The following is a 17,425-nucleotide window of genomic DNA, read 5'->3' as shown; positions in this document are numbered from 1 at the left end:
GGCCAGCTATTTATAATTGTAATTTTTAAAATATTTGTATTACTTTTTAAACTCACAGTAGTATCTGCCTCTGGGAAAAAAGATCAAAATAATCAATGTGCCATGTACAGAGGTTTACCACTTGTTTGTTTTAAATTGAAGATGATCTTCCCCAAGAATGTTAACTGAGACCCCATTCGATGCCTCTTTTCTAGCTTTTTCTTCCGGGCACTGTAAGAGGATCTCATTTTGTCTTTTAAGAACTAACATTAAGGGAATTCCCTGGCAGTCCAGCAATTGGGACTCTGCACTTTGCGGCCAAGGGTGTGAGTTCCAACATGGTCGAGGAACTAAGATCCTGTAAGCCACATGGTGTGGCCAAAAAATAACCTAGCATGTAAATTTTTTCTATCATGTACGTAATACATGCTCATTATAGAAATTTTGACTCCACAGAAACATATGAAGAAGAAAATTTAAAGAACCCCCAATCCTACCTCCCAGAAATATTAGCCCAGTTTTTACTCCACCCTTAAAAACAAATGAAACCCTACATCTTTAGTCTTTTTACTCAGTTCTCAATGAATCCTCATTGAATATTAATATTCTCTGCACAGTACTAGAAGACTCATATTTTGTTTAGTTTTTAGTCTTTTTGTTTTGAAATAATTACAGATGCACCTGAAGTTGAGACCCCAGTGGTGACATCTCATCTGGCTGTAGTAAAACACTCAAGTGAGGAAATTAACGTTGAGACAGTCCAGACATCATTCAGTTTTCAATTTTTCTGTACACTCCAATGTCCTTTTGTTCAACAAAACAAAATGTGAGGTTGCTTGTTTTAAAGACAAGGCATCTAAGATGGTTCCTTCCATTTCTGGTGAACCAAATGCAGCTGTCGGGTCGTCAACACCTTATAGATCTCTGAACAGAGAGCTGTCTGATTTGAAACCTGCCTTAGCCTGAGGTCTGACTCAGGTCCTCTCGAGGAGGGTTTGCAAATTGTCCTACTTACTACCCGCTTCACCGGCATGTCCTCACTGCCGCTTCCTGGCCACATCCTCCTACCTCCTGGAGGGTCATTGAGGTGCTCCTCATCTTCAGGGTTGTTTTCTGACCCCTGGTCTGTCCTTCGGGCTTCCCTGTGACTTAGCTGATAAAGAATCCGCCTGCAATATGGGAGACATGGGTTTGATCCCTGGATTAGGAAGATCCCCTGGAGAAGGGAAAAGCTACCCACTCCAGTATTCTGGCCTGGAGAATTCCATGGACTACAGTCCATGGGGTCACAAAGAGTTGGACACAACTGAGCAACTTTGACTTCACTATCCTTCGCATCCCCCCAAGCCTGTCCCTCAGGCTTGAGGGGGACAGGTTTTTAGGGAGGACCCTAGGGGCCTGCTGACACTAATAAGACTTTGGATTTTGCTCATAATCTTAGAACTTCGATGGGAAGTTAAGAGGTCTCCAAGGCTATTTCATCCCCATGGGGTGGAGCCCTGGTCTATTGTGCATGCAGTCATTTCCATAGCCATTAGGCAGACTCCTTGTTTTAGGAAAACTTATATAGATCTTGGTACATAAACGAGAGGCAGAGCTGAGCCCGTTGAAGCTGGGATGGGGGCCTGGAACCCAGCCCTCTCAGTGGAGGCCTGGAGTTGATGCCAGGAGCACAGAGAGAGCAAGTGGACCCCTGCCCGTCCAGTCTGTCAGAGCCACTTGAGATGGGACGTCATGATACTCAGGAGGTATAATGAATGTGCCCTTGTGCCCTTTTCTTTCTCTTTGAACTTGTGTTGCTGAGCAGGAAATTGAAGGATGTCCCATTACTGCCCTCTTTGGATTATGAGAAACTGAAGAAGGATTTGATTTTGGGGAGTGACCGCTTGAAAGCCTTCTTGTTGCAGGCTCTACGCTGGGTACGTACCTTTTTCTTGAAGTGAAAAAAAAAAAAGACCACGCTGGTTTTCTTGACTGGCTCCCTTGCTTGTATCTTTCAACCCATCTTCTCAAAATCTTTCTTCCTGCTGCCTGCTGATACCAAGAGCTAAAATTAAAAAACCAGCTTCTGATGATCACTGTGGTCTCAAAAAAAAAAAAAAAAAACCCTTATATTGACATCATAGCTGCCATTACCCTCACTTGATGATTTGATACATGCAATTTCCAGGCCCTGAAGCCACCCTGTCCTCTGGCCCTTCCCTGGTTGTGAGCCAGACCCGCAGATGGTGGTGTTAGCATGTTAGAGCTCTGTGTCCCTCTCATACTGGCCCCCACAGAGACCTCTGGATTTAGGTATTCCCATGTAGCCACATCAAGAGAGAAAACTTACTAAGTCTTTAAGGAAAATAAAGCCTAAATAGCTGCTTTTCTGGGAATCCCCTGGGGGTCCCAGTGGTTAGGACTCCGTACTTCCACTACAGAGGGCACTGCTTCTGCCAAGGGGCAAGCAAAAAAAGAAAAAAAAAAAAAAGGCGTCATTAAAAAAATAAATGGAAACTTCCCTGGTGGTCCAGTGGCTAAGACTTTTCACTCCCAGTGCAGGGGGCCTGGGTTTGATTCCTAGTCAGGAAACTAGATCCCACATGCTGCAACTAAGACCCAGTGCAGCCCAATAAAAATGAACAAGTAAATAAATAAAGGGTTGCTTTTCTCCCCAGTCTTCAGATTGATCACAGTTAAGGCAGTGATTCCCAAGTCTGTTGGTCTCAAACGTCTTGACAGGGTCAAAAATTACTGACTCCCAAGCCTTTGGTGTCAAACCTCTTGACATGGTAAAAATGACTGAGGAACTCAAAGGTTTTGTGTGAATTTTTCTCTGCCAAAATTTATAGTATTAGCAGTTAAAACTGAGAAAATGTATATTTATTAATTCATTTAAAATGAACAATAATAGGACGTCCCTGGCGGTCCAGTGGTTAAGATACCACACTTCCATTGCAGAGGGAGCAGGCTTGATTCCTTGTTGAGGAAATTAGAGCTCATATGCCGTGCGCGTGGCATGACCAAAGAATAAAAATAAATAAATAAACACTAATAAACCGAGGACATAACATAAATACCATTTTTATGAAAAATAACTATTTTCCAAACTAAAAAATTTAGAAGTCTGACATTGTTTTGCATTTTTATACATTTCTTTAATGTCTGGCTTGATGGAGGACAGCTGAATTCTCATCTCTGCTTCTACATTGTCACAGTATCACACTTCATCTAGCCTCTGAGAAACTGATCATTAAAAAGACAAAACATATCTTAGTATTATTATAGAAATAATTGTGACCTTGTAGATCCCTCTGAAGGGACTCTGGGGACCCCCAGGGTTCCCCAGACTACACTTTGAGAACAACTGGTGCAAGCCAACACCAGTTCACTCCTTAACTGAACAGTCTACTCTGATTGACCCACAGTAGTGTCAGACATCTTCAGGGATCCCCACATTTTAGGCTGTCTTGACATCAAAATGCCTTTGTGTCATTTCCCCATCTCTGGATAAAAATAGCTCTCCTCATGTGCACTCTGATGGCTGGTAGCACTTCCGGGAATGTGTTTTGGGGGAGCACTCTACGTATGCATCCAGACTAGCAGGAAGAGTCCAGCGACCAGTCAGCATGTCTGCTCTGTCCAGTTGACTGGAGTGGGTGGGGCGACGAGAGTAACCTGCCTGGAGGTTTGCCACTGCTCTGGTTACCAGCCTCCCCGGGGCTCTTGGATTATCCACTGTGTTCTCGCTGTTGGTCTACGCTAGTGAGCCTCATGGTGAGACCTGGTGTTCCTTTGCTTACTGAATGACATTGTCATAGAACAAGCAGGAAAAACACACTGATCCTTATAAGATTCTGTCTGAGACCCCTCCAGCACCCTACCTCAGCCCCACCACACTAGCCCGGCAGAGGCCTCCAAACTCAACAGACGAGCGGTGGCCCCTAGGTGTGACCGTGAACAGCACGTGGGTGAGAAGACAGAGTGGCAGACTACCCAGAACTGAACGGTGCAGGTCCCCAGAGGTAGGTGTCAGAGAGACTGGACCCGCTGCGGCCAAGGAGAGAAAGTGAAAGTCCCTCAGTCATGTCCAGCTCTTTGCGACCCCATGGACTATACAGTCCATGGAATTGTTCAGGCCAGAATACTGGAGTGGGTAGCCTATCCCTTCTCCAGGGGATCTTCCCAACCCAGGGATCGAACCCAGGTCTCCTGCATTGCAGGTGGATTTTTTACTGGGTGAGCCACAAGGGAAGCCCAAGAATACTGGAGTGGGGAGCCTAATTCCTTCTCCAGCAGATCTTTCCCACCCAGGAATTGAACTGGGGTCTCCTGCACTGCAGGAGGATTCTTTACCAACTGAGCTATCAAGGAAGCCACCAAGGAGAGGGGCACTGGGAAAGAGAAGGGAAGGCAGTGCCAGGGGTGCCCCACACAGACATGCACGCACACACAGTATCCTCAGCGGTGCTGTGCAGGCCCCCATAGAATGAGTGTGCTTTGTGGGCCCGGCGCTCACTCACAGCCCTCCCCGTCGGGCACCTCCCTCAGCCGGACCACGCATCCCAGCCCCACACCACGCTCACACGTCCCCCTGAAGCCTGAGAGTCTGCTGATCCTTCAAGGACCAACTCGAGCCACTTTCAGGGGAAAAAACAAAAAACAAAACCCTCCGTGCATTGGGGAGCTCTCCCTTATCTGGTCCCTTGCAGTCCCATCATTTTCCACTTTCACTGCTCAGGAGCGTATGTGTGTTAGGTGACTCCTACATCACCCATTAGGAGGTTCGCTGTAATTTTTCATTCACTGACATGTCAGCTGGTTGACCAGCTGCCCAGCTGGGTGTCACTCATTTGGTTTGGTGAAAGGCACGGTTACTGGTGCCGGCTGTGATGAGAAAATGCCTTTTCCCCACATTCACACTTGGACCTCACTACTCTTGTTTTTCTTCATCCTAGCGCTTGACCACATCACATCCTGGAGAGCAGAGGGAGACCGTCCTGCAGGCCTACATCAGCAACGACCTGTTGGACTGTCACAGCCACAGCCAGGTTGGTGGGAGATGGGCCAGCGCCCAGCCGGGGCCTGCCCTTCTGGGGAGGGTCTTAGAAGGAGGAGGCCCTTCGTTTCTATGCATGTCTTCAGCAGAGTGATCATATGTCAGCCTGGGGCTTCTGTTAGCTTCTGAGATCTGCTGTCCACCCTGGACTTTGGCCCACTTTTCACTTATAATGCAGAGTCCTAATAAATAAGCTAGTACTGCCTGATTCAACTCTGCATCTCTTTTCTTTTTTTTTCCTCAAAGTCTCTGCTCTTGCCCTCATGCCACTGCTTACCATGAGTCTGAAAACTCAGCAGGACTTAGAATGGGCAAGGTAAAGAAGCAGATTCCAGTTGTTTTCATCTGGGCCTGACTTTTACACATGTCTTCCACACTATTTGTATAGAGCTTTGGACCAGATGGGTCTAATGGTGCATTGGGGGAAGTATGGGGTTTAAAAGGACATGAACTGGTCTCAGATCTCTGCCCCACCAACAGCTGGCTAACGCCCTTAAGCAAGTTTCTCGCCTCAGGGAGCTTTCCCACCACTGAGTCACCTGCCTTGGGAGGTTGTGGGATGGTTGTGCGAGGTCACGTGGGGGATGGACGTGACTCAGCGCCCAATGCAGAGGGGTCCACAGTGGTGGTTCTCCTCCCCACCCCCAGCCCCTTCCACATTCTCAGCACCTGTTCCCACACCGGAGGAGCATCGAGAGCTTGGCTGTGGCCTACATGAGAGGATACCGTGTCTCATTATTTCACTTGCATCTTTATCTAGGATGCTCTAAAACCTTCATCTCCCTACTGTTAAGGGAGTGGAGTATCTGTACCTCTTTGAAACCTGATGAAACAGCCCCTCAAGGATGCTTGTCACACATGATGTGTTGTGTACACACGTGGCAACCCTGAAGGGTTTTGCATTTCTTCTTTGTACATAATCTTATTGCTCCCATGAAAGAGTTGTGTTAAGTATGAAAAATAGTCTCTCAAATTCTAGAGTTATTTTCTTTAACCTTTTTTTTTTGTTGGTATTTGCAATGACATTCGGAGAAGGCAATGGCACCCCACTCCATTACTCTTGCCTGGAAAATCCCATGGACAGAGGAGCCTGGTAGGCTGAAGTCCATGGGGTTGCTAAAAGTCGGACACGACTGAGCAACTTCACTTTCACTTTTCCCTTTCCTGCACTGGAGAAGGAAATGGCAACCCACTCCAGTGTTCTTGCCTGGAGAATCCCAGGGACGGGGGGGCCTGGTTGGGCTGCCGTCTATGGGGTCGCGCAGAGTCGGACATGACTGAAGCGCTTAGCAGCAGCAGCAGCAGCAATGACATTGAATCTAGCTGAATTAGGCACTGAAGCAGCTGAATTATACTCTCCTGACTTATACACTCAAATCCAGTTGAATTGAATCAGAATTCAATACTGATTGTTTCTGAATTATGATATTTCATTGAATCTAAGATGCAGTTCCCCCTGCCTCACGCTAGCATCTATAAGAATAGCCGATGGCCTGTTACAGTTTAATTGGCAGTGCCGTTTTCTTTCTTGGTTGTGCATAAAAAAATACGTCCTCTAATAAAAAGCGTCTTAGATTTTATGATACATGATATTTGTCAAAAGGCTGTAATCTTTATAGCCACTGAAGATATCATATCTTCCTCAAGTCTTTTTTTTATTGGTATGGCTTATTTATTTATTTACTTTTCAATAAGAAATGAGCTGGAGTTATCTTAAGATGTCAGAGAATCTGCAGAATGGGGAAACTCCTTGGGAAGCATGGATGCCATGTCACCACGACACCAAAATAAATTGGGATATAAGTATTTGTCTCGCAGCTTGTTTATCCGTTTATGTATCAACAGACACTTGAGTTGCCTCTCCCTTTTGGCTATTGTGAATAATGCGGCTTTGAACATGGGTGTGCACATCCTCACTCTTGTCTTAATCAGTTCCTTATTTTTCTTTATAGTACCCTCATTTGCATATGTCCCCAGAATAATAGTGTTTGATTTGGGGTTTGCTGAGTATCAAGTACAAACCTTACTCTGCAAGGAATGGGTACTATTTCCAGGTTAGATGAAGGCACCTAGGGGAAGGTGACATGAACAAAATTGCTGGATTATAATTAGACATAGCTCCCCTGGGCTCTTATTGGTTCCTCTGGGGACATTGGTAGTTAGAGTCAGGAGAGAGTCTGGGGAAGCAGAGGGCATCTGGCAGGGCTGAAATGTAGCCCAGGCACTGGTTATCTGGCAGCAGTATGTATGGCCAAGGGGAATGGTGAGGCGCTCTAATTTGGGTTTTAAGCTCTCCTGGTCTGCTCATAGTTCTCAGGAGTTGATCACACTTCTGTCGGGTGAACAGACTTTCCACAGCTGGTCCACGCAGCAGGGTGTGGAAGGGGAGCTGAAACTTCACCAGCATGTGGGCAGGGCTGTCCAAGTGCACATGAGTCTGGGCTCACCAGTCCAGGTATGTCGCACTCTGCTTGCAAATGTGTTACATGGTGAGCTCCTGTGGAACCCTGGCTGTATTTACCACAACTGCATAGTCTGTGCCCTAGCAGAAACATGCCTAAGTATAATCCCAACAGAAGTATGCCATATGTTCAACTGTAAGAGGTATAAGAATGTTCATAGCAACAGTATTTATAAGAACCAGAACATTGGCTATAACCAAATGTCCATCAGGAGTAGAATGGATAAGTCATCTGCGATATATTTTTAAGATGGGATATATTGAGCCATTGGGCCATTGGGCTTCTCTGGTGGCTCAGATGGTAAAGAATCTGCCTGCAATGCAGGAGGCCTGGGTTTGATCCCTGGGTGGGGAAGATTCCTTGGAGAAGGGAATGGACAGAGGAGCCTGGCGGGCTACAGTCCATGGGGTCACGAAGAGTCGGACATGACTGAGCAAATAGCACTTTCTTTCCCTTTCATGCATTGAGCCATGGGAGGGAGCATACAGCATACAACATGGATGAGTCTCACAAACATGATATTGAATGAGAAAAGTCAGATATAAAAGAATAAAGCATAGCTGGGGCTGGACCTGCTTGTCACGAGTGGAATGTCTCTCGCCGGCTCCCGGCAAAGCATGGCTTTATTTAATAAAAAATTTAAAACAGAACTAACCCACGATATAAGAAGCCAGGAGAGATGTTGCCCTTGGTTGAGATGAGGACCCTCGGAGGGCGTCTGGGATTTGGATAATCCGTTCCTTTGTTGTTGTTGTTCTGTTTCTTGATGTGACTGTCCATTAGCCACATGTCCACTCTGTGAAAACCTGTCAAGCTGTATACTCATGATCTGGGCAATGTTCTGATGGGTGTTATATTTCAATAAAATTTTTACCTAAACAAAGATGGCACAATGGCAGTAGGCATCTTGGGGGTGACAGCCTTCAGTATGCCACTCTCCTGAGTCAGTCATTCAGCCTGCACTGGTGGCCCTCCACCTCTGGGCCAAAGCTGCCTTCTGGAAATCTCTCTCCACCAAACATATATTGATTCCTTTCACCCCTTTCCTGAACTGGATCTCTGTTTCCAACATTCTATAATTGTCTTTTTGGTGGAGCACAGCCTTTAGTTAATAGCTTCTAGAGAAAGGATAGATTGGGGGAGTATATTTTTCGAGGCTGTGTACGTCTGAAAATACCTTTATTCTTTGTGTAGAGCTCTGGGTTGTAAATAATCATCCTTCAGAATTTTGAAGATATTGCTTCACTGCCTTTTAGGTTTCAATGTTGCTCTTGAAAAGTCCAAACCCTTTCTAATTCCTGACCTTTTGTATGTGAACTGTTTTTGTTTTTCTTTCTAGAAGCATGTTGAGTCTTTTCCTTTTCACCAGTGTTAATGAATTTCCCATTGATGTCTTTCATGATATGTATTTAATTCATTTTGGGGGAGCACTTTTTGAGCCCTTTCAATCTGACAGCTGTAATTCTGGGAACTTTTCTCGAGTTATTTTGTTGATTTCTTCTCTTGTTTTCTCTGTTCATAGGCAGGTAGGTAAGGGTTTGGTTGCCAGTATTCTGGGAGCCAGCTAGGAGAGGAGGAGGGGGTGGCTGTTGAGCATTTATTCTGCTGCTTTGACGTGGAAGCTCTGCTCACCTGCATCTGGTGTTCTCCATCCAGAGACCTTCTGTGTGGCCCTCAAAAGAGAGCGTCCCAGGTGTGTGGTGTGGGGTGCACAGGAGGACACAGAGCAGGAGCAGCATGTGGGACTGAGCTACTGATCCTATAGCTTTCATTCCTTCTTGATTTTCCTCCAGTTCTGGTGACTTCTGAGAATTAAGTGATGTAAACCGGGTAATTCCTTCCTCATTGCCTGTTTGGCATTCTTGGGTCTGCTGAGTGTGTTATCATCCTGCATTCCTGATCCCAAAATTGTGTTGTTATGGTTTCTGGTGCTATCTTCTCTGTCCTGGAAAATATCTGTCTCCTTAAAAACTCCATTTACTGATGGTTTTATGGTGGTTTTGGAGGAGCAAAATTAGACGTGTGCTGGGTCATTCATTCTACCTGGAAAAACATCAGCAACAATAATAGCAAACAGCATTGCCTCCTTGGAGTCAGTCATCATTGTAAATGCTTTGAATACTTAACTCTTCTACTCTGGGCCTGAACAACTTTTTTTTTAATTTAATATAAATTTATTTATTTTAATTGGAGGCTAATTACTTTACAATATTGTATTGGTTTTGCCATACATTGACATGACTCCGCCACGGGTGTACATGTGTTCCCCATCCTGAACCCCTCTCCCACCTCCCTCCCCATCCCATCCCTCTGGGTCATCCCAGTGCACCAGCCCCGAGCATCCTGTATCATGCAAAAAACCTGGACTGGCGATTGATTTCACATATGATAATATACATGTTACAGTACCATGCTCCCAAATTATCCCACCCTCACCCTCTCCCACAGAGTCCAAAAGACTTGAACAACTTCCTTTTGCCAAGTCATAGAAAAGATCAGTTGGAAATCAAAACTGAATCACCTAATAAATTCACACAGAGGGAGACTACAGCAGACCCTCAGAGCAGACACAGGCTTCTCTCTCACTTGTGTTTACCTCCATTGTTTTTCCTCGTTTGACGTTTTGATGTCCGCCCCCTACCCCACACAGAGGAGTGTGCTTCAGCTGCTGCAATCCAAGAGTGAGGTGGTACGGCAGTACACGGCCAGGCTCATCAATGCTTTCGCATCCCTAGCAGAAGGTAAGATGTCAGCTTTTCTTGTCAACTGGAAAAAAAAAAAGTTGAGGATTATGTTTTATTTGGCTGACAAAATGGACAAGCCAGAACACGGCATGTCAGATAGCTCTGAGAGACTGCTCCGAAGAGATGAGGGAGGAGCCGGGACATATAGGCCTTTTGGCAACAAAGACCTGGTAGCTGAAACTTCAAAAGATGACTGTTAAAGCCAGATCTCTTCAGGAATTCTTTCCTGGTGGCTCAGCAGTAAAGAATTCGCCTGCCAATGCAGGACACGTGGGTTTGATCCCTGGGTCAGTAAGATCCCCTGAAGAAGAAAATGACAACCCACTTTAGTATTCTTGCCTGGGAAATCCCAGGACAGAGAAGCCCGGAGGACTACAATCCTGGGGGCTGCAGAGTTGGACACAACTTAGAGACAAACATGTACGGGAAGATGCAGGAGTCTGGGCTCACTGAAGTCATTCCTTTGCTGTGCACCTCAGCTGTCTGGGGCCAGTGTCCCGCTTTTCTCCATCCTGAGCCCCCTCAGGGCTCACCATCCAGGGTGGCTGTAGTGACTTGATGGCTCCAGCATCCCTTGTTTACTGATACAGCAGCAACATTTTCCTTTTTCATTGATATCTTCAAAGAGAAGAGCTAGGTCTTGTGGCTATGTTTTTCCCTGGGAAAAGAAACATTCCCCCCCAAGTTTCTTAGCAATGACATGTGTTTCCTTAATGTATTACTGTTAAATGCCTCTAAAGTCTTTTGTGAAAGTTAGCTGTTGTCAGAGCAAATTTTCATGGTTTCGGAGTTTATTTTGTCAGCCTCCAGTTTTGTTTTGTAAGCTTTCTGGTATCATAACGTAGTACTTTTTAGATTGCTCTCAAGATAGCGGGTAATGCATTCTCTGCCATTTTCTACTTAAGGCAAAATAAGGTTGTTGGAATAATTAAAGTGACTCCAATAAGCACTGTACCATTTCTTGTAAAAGACTAAGCCTCTTAAATCAAGATTTGAAAATTCCAAAACTAAAATGCCACCATAACAGAATTCAAAATGATTTTACAAAATGCCATTATCTTCAATAAATTCTCATTTGTTTGAGCTCTTTTTAACATGAATAAAGGGAGTTTTAGATTGTGACTATATGATACTCCAAAAATTTTCTCATTTGTTTGTTCTTCCATCCATTTAGCAAACATTTTATGATTAGCCAGCGTATGTGCCAGAGACCATTGATATAATATTGTTGAAATTTATGTCTGAAATTAATGTAATCTATATCAAGATACAAGTTTACCATAGGCTAATGACAATTCAAGGCTTATAATAGGGTCCCAAGTGTGGTTCCTAACTTCTCCAGGCCATTGGTATGTCCAGAAAGTACTACTTGGCTGCCTCTAATGTTAAGACTAAAGGGCTCATAAAACACAGATCCATCATCCCCTTGTGATTTGACTTTTGGGCTCAAGATCGTGGGTAAATAAAAGACAGTGCTCCCCACAAGAACACAGTGATGAATCATGTTCAGATGACAGAAAAAGTGGTTTTCTATTCATTAGTTGGTTGAATGAAACCAACTTGCAGATTAAATATGCTTTACTAAGTTTTCTAGAACATAAAACCACCTGCATTCTTGTTGTGTTTAGTCACTAAGTTGTGTCTGACTCTTTGCAACCCCACTAACTGTAGCCCGCCAGGCTCCCCTGTCCCTGGGATTTCCCAGGCAAGAATACTGGAGTGGGTTGCCATTTCCTTCTCCAGAGGATCTTTCCGACACAGGGATCAAACCCGCATCTCCTGCATTGGCAGGCAGATTCTTTACCACTGAGCCACCAAGGAATCCCAAACTCTACATGTGTTATATGCACAGTTTTCATAGAAAGTGGCTTCAGAGCAGAAACTTAACACAAGATGAATCTCTTACTTGTTCATCTCTTGTCATATTACCAGGTCGCCGCTACCTCGCCCAGAGCACAAAGGTGCTGCGGATGCTGGAGGAAAGGCTGAAGGAGGAAGACAAGGATGTCATCACCCGGGAGAATGTTCTTGGGGCCCTGCAGAAGTTCAGCCTCAGGTGCTGACCATGCAATAGGTCACAGTGGCTCCCATGAGATCACCTTGGGGGGTTCTTAGCCACTGTTTTGTGCTTATTTGTTCCCAGTGACAATCTAAGGGATGGGTGATATTTTTCAGTGAATACTTAGAAGAGATTGGGTGACTTTCCAACTAGAAAGCTTATCTTGAATCCCCTAAACCATCCTTTGTTGTTGTTGCTCAGTCGCTCAGTCATGTCTGACTCTGCAACCCCATGGACTGCAGCACACCAGGCTTCCCTGTCCTTCACCATCTCCTGGAGTCTGCTCAAACTTATGTCCATTGAGTTGGTGATGACATCGAACCATCTTATCCTCTGTTGCCTCCTTCTTCTCCTGCCCTCAATCTTTCCCAACATCAGGGTCTTTTCCAATGTGTCAGCTCTTCAAATCAAGGGGCCAAAGTATTGGAGCTTCAGCATCCGTCCTTCCAATGAATATTCAGGGTTGATTTCCTTTAGGATTGACTGGTTGACTCTTTTTGCTGTCCAAGGGACTCTCAAGAGTATTCTCCACAGTTCGAAAGCATCAGTTCTTCAGCACTCAGCCCTTTATGGTCCAACTCTCACATCCTGCTCCTACATGTTAAAGCACCATTGTATCCTCCCAATGAGTGTTATCTCATGCTGACAAGATGCTAGATGCTAGATTGTGTCTTAAGCCATGTGCAAGGTTCGGAAATAAACACAGGAATAAAACCCGATAGAGCCTCAGCCTGCCAAATGCTCAGAGTTCATTGTGGGAGACAGGCATATAAATGCACAGGCACAGTCAGCGGGGTCAGTCGCCCTTTGGAAGTCAGAGTGGAGCTTCCTGGTTCCTTGTCCATTCATCTCAGCCTGCCACCCTATGGTCTCAGCCTGGACCCCCTCATGACATGCAACTGTTCCACATTAGAAATTTAAAAATCAGACACCTCTTCTTGAAGCAGAACTGATGTCCTCCCAGAGTGTTTTTGTTTTGTTTTTTAGCTGACAGCATTGTTAAGGTATACTTCGTTGTTGCTCGGTCATGTCTGCCTCTTTGCGACCCCATGGGCTGTAGCCCACCAGGCTTCTCTCCTTGGGATTCTCCAGGCAAGAATACTGGAGTGGGTTGCCATGCCCTCCTCCCGGGAATCTTCCTGACCCAGGGATTGAATCCGAGTCTCCTGCATTGGCAGGCAGATTCTTTACCACAGAGCCACCTGGGAAGCCAAAGGTGTACTTTACATACCACAAAATTTACCCATTTTAAGTGTACAGTTCAATGATTTTTGGTATATTTACAGAGTTGTACAACCACTACTACAGTCTAATTTTAGAACATTTCCATCATCACCAAAAGGAACTTCATGCCTCTTTGCAGTCACTTTTCACTTCTATTCCTCACCTGGGCAGCCACCACTGTTTTCTGTAGATTTACCTCGACTGGTGTGTTCTTTTATGACTGGCTCCTTTCACTTGGCATACTGCTTTTGAGGTTCACACAGAGATAGCATGTATCAGCACTTTCTTCCTTTGTGTTGCCGAGTGATAGGCCATCACATGAATAGACCATGTTTTGCCTTTGCATTCATCAGTTGATGATACCTTACTTGCTTCTACTTTTTGCCTATTATGTGTAGTGCTGCTGTGAATATTTGCATACAAGTCTTTGTTTTCTTTTCTCCTGGGTAGGTATCTAGGAGTGGAATTGCTGGGTCATATGCTAATTCGTCCAGCATCTATATTCCCTGATGACACATGACTTTTTATTTGACTATTAAGAATTTTATTACCTTGAGTACCTAACTTTTTCTGTAAGTCCTCTTGTGAACACATTGCCTTCCCATCAGATATGGTCAATATTTGACTGACTCTGACTAATAACATGGGCTTCCCAGGTGGCGCTAGTGATAAAGAATCTGCCTGCCAATAATGCAGGAGACATAAGAAACACTGGTTCGATCCCTAGGTCAGGAAGATCCCCTGGAGGAGAAAATTGCCACCTACTCCAATATTCTTGCCTGGAGAATCCCATGGACAGAGGAGCCTGGTGGGCTACAGTTTACAGTGTTGCAAAGAGTCAGACATGACTGAGGTGACTTAGCACATACACTAATAACCTAACACCTGAAAAATGACATACTCTGAGTGTATATATGTTTTGTAGGGGGAAAGCTGTAGTTATGGCTGTAGATATATAGACCTGGCAAAGTTCTCTTTTCCAGGTCCCTGCTAACGAAAGTTTCTTTTTCTACCTGTATGAATTAAGAATTACAAATGATCTGCAGAGTTATTACTTCATTAGATCACAGGAACATAATTCTGTTTGTTTATAGAGATAATTTAGCTTAATGTTGACAGTATTTGAAAAATTTGCAGAAATTTAATAACTATAGTTATTGTAGTGCTTAGTCCCATCAGTTCTTAAGGCTGACATGATGATATCCACCATAACAATGTGATGGTGCCTTGGTATTGTAAGATTTTACACCGGGACTTTGGGTGGAAAATAATTCCATATAAATTGTATTATCCAGGTTATTAAACTACCCTTATTCTATAGAGATCTGAATCAAAATGATATTAAGCTGGTTTTATGTTCTTTTTTGTATCTCTGTATTTTTATATAGCTCAGAGTGCCTACACTGGATTATACAGGCTAGATTTTAAGTAAAAACATGTTTGTCAGTGAACTATTTCTGTGACTCTGTTTCCTGGGTTAAGTAGACCAAAAGCTATGAATAAATATTTATGAAGTATTTGAGGTGATGCTCTGCTAATTCTATATATTGAAATAGAAACTTTCAAAGTAGGAAGTCTCCTTACTGCCTTATTTTTCTTTAACCTTTTAATGATACCCCTGAAAGGTAAAGAGTTTATTGTTAGGAATTCCTTGGAGATCCTGTGGTTAGAACTCTGTGCTTTCACTGCCGAGAGGGCATGTATTCAACCCCTGGTGAGGGAACTAAGATCCCACAAACCACGTGATGTGGCCAAAAGAAGAAGAAAAAGAATTTATTGCTGTAGTTTCAGTTGTATAGGTCTAAAAGTAAAGCAGTCCTTTGAGTCTGTAACGTGTATAAACTTCCTTTTCTGATATGCACTCACACTACTGTGTTCTCTGACATGGAAGGTTTCTTACCGGCTTTAATCACCTGTCGGCTATCTCATCCTAGGCGCCCACTGCAGACAGCGATGATTCAAGATGGCCTCATCTTCTGGCTGATTGACATCCTGAAGGAGCCCGACTGCCTGTCTGACTACACGCTCGAGTACTCGGTGGCCCTGCTCATGAACCTCTGCCTCAGGAGCGCAGGTCTCACAGCCCTACTCCCCTCCCCCAGCTCTGGGTTGGCTTTCATTTTTCCCTCTTAGAAAAACTCAAAACAGAGTGTGAAGCATATCCAACTAGGTGTAAAGCTATTGAATCCCTAAAGCCAACATGCCACCCTGGCCTTGGAAAGAAGAGTTTATGTTATTCAATTATATGCAATATAGATATTAAGAGAAAATTGAATTACATTATATTTTTCTCCCTCTTTGTTACATTATTCAAAGGTAGGAAATGAAGAATTATGACCTGTTTTATCTGAAAACAGAGAAGTACATTCCTAAGATTCTATGGGATTAAGTTGTGGCATTAATCTGACGTTACGGCAGAGCAGTGACGTTCAACCAGACTCCCTGCTCTTAATCACAGTCGCCTTTTCCATTCCATCTCCTAGAGATGGGAATTCCCATGTGACATCCCTGGTCATTTATGTCTTGATCAATAAAGGGAGTGATTTTCACTCTCCAACAGATTCCACCCCACTTAAATGATCTGCTTCCTGAAATGGAAGAAGCCTCCTTAGAAGAGCTGCCCTGAGCAGTCCCAGTGTTAGGAGAAGGCTACCTAGATAAATAGCTCAGGGGTACTTGTGAGAAGCACCTTCCCCCTCAGATGCTGTGGAATCTGAACCACCTGTGTGTTGTTGACTGACTAAAGGACTTCTTTCAGAGTTCTCTTTTGAAAAACAGCATATGCAAATTTACTAGCTTGAAAGCATTTATCAGGTTATAATCAGCTTTTCTTGATTATCATCAGTTTATCTTCAGTGATTGCTATGATGTTTAGAACCACTGAGACAGCCGTTGGTTTTTCTGTGATGGTGTGTGCGCTTGGGAGGAGGGCATCGCTCTGCGATTCCTTGTGGTTCCTGTAGTGAGTGGCTCTGTGCTCTGCCCAAATGATAAGAACCACTGGGACCATGTTGCCCTGTACTGAGCTACTTAACTTCCACATCGCCTTTTGAGGTGGACCCTAATGATTTCCAAGGGACCCCAGAGGGAGAAACAGGGCCCCACCCAAGATCACCCAGCTCATAAGCAGAGAAGCCAAGATATGTTTTTAAATCTGCCTGACTTGTGCCTCTGAGTTTAGACGTGACCTGTTCTGTTTTGCTGTTTTTCTCCTAAAGGGAAGAATATGTGTGCCAAGGTGGCGGGCCTGGTGCTGAAAGTCCTTTCGGATCTGCTCGGCCATGAAAACCACGAGGTACCCAGTCAGCGCCGCTGGCCCCGGGCTCATGGGAGGGCTGGCCCTGGGTACTTACCTCATCACCTTCCTTCAAATATCTGTATAACCTGTGCCAGAGCTTTCTGTCAAATTTTGGAACCTGGAGCAGGAGGCGGCTTCCGGCTTCCGGTGTGTGAGCACAGCCGCCATCGCTGGTCTGTGCGGCTTTCTCCTGGGCATTATTTTTTTCCTCCTCCCCCTCTCCCCGCCCCTTCACCCCTCCCCTCCACTATGGCGTTCCTCTACTGAGTTTAATATATGGCCCTGGACGTGTACATAACCTGGTAGTGTATTTAATATTGTGGGCATGATTAATTTGTATAAATAGCAGTGCCCTCTCCATCTCGGTCTTTTCTTACTCTCTTCCCCGCGTCTTTAGGTCCTTTCTCCGTTGCTCTCTGTCCATCTAGAGCCTTCACTCTCGCCACCACACACCAGCCCCCTGTTGGCAGCCCTTCTGTTTCACTCGTCCAGCCCCCAGGGGTGCGCCTCCCCGCCCTTTGCGTCCTCCGTGGACATCTCCACTCTTACCCCTTGACCCAGGCCAGGGCGTCCCTGAGGTGTAGACACTGGTCACTGCCTGCTCACCCTGTACGTCAG

General features: G+C 44.9%; 1 protein-coding gene across 9 annotated transcripts in view; it reads left to right on the top strand.

Annotated features, from left to right (window-relative positions):
* ARMC9 (armadillo repeat containing 9) overlaps positions 1-17,425 on the top strand; it is a 183,379-nt gene that overhangs the window by 51,517 nt on the left and 114,437 nt on the right. For all 9 annotated transcript variants that reach the window (XR_011467299.1, XM_070385231.1, XM_070385246.1 and 6 more), the window contains exons 11-16: positions 1,787-1,898; positions 4,920-5,012; positions 10,133-10,223; positions 12,159-12,282; positions 15,444-15,583; positions 16,728-16,804. Coding sequence is in view for 8 of the 9 variants with exons in the window: in XM_070385231.1 (XP_070241332.1) it covers positions 1,787-1,898; positions 4,920-5,012; positions 10,133-10,223; positions 12,159-12,282; positions 15,444-15,583; positions 16,728-16,804 (637 nt within the window). In the remaining variant the exon portion in view is untranslated. The remainder of the gene's footprint in view (positions 1-1,786; positions 1,899-4,919; positions 5,013-10,132; positions 10,224-12,158; positions 12,283-15,443; positions 15,584-16,727; positions 16,805-17,425) is intronic.

The sequence above is a fragment of the Bos mutus genome, chromosome 2 (assembly GCF_027580195.1).
Source record: "Bos mutus isolate GX-2022 chromosome 2, NWIPB_WYAK_1.1, whole genome shotgun sequence".
NCBI classification, from domain to species: Eukaryota; Metazoa; Chordata; class Mammalia; order Artiodactyla; family Bovidae; genus Bos; species Bos mutus.
Note: the sequence above shows the minus strand (reverse complement) of the source record. Positions and strands in the feature narration are given on the sequence as shown.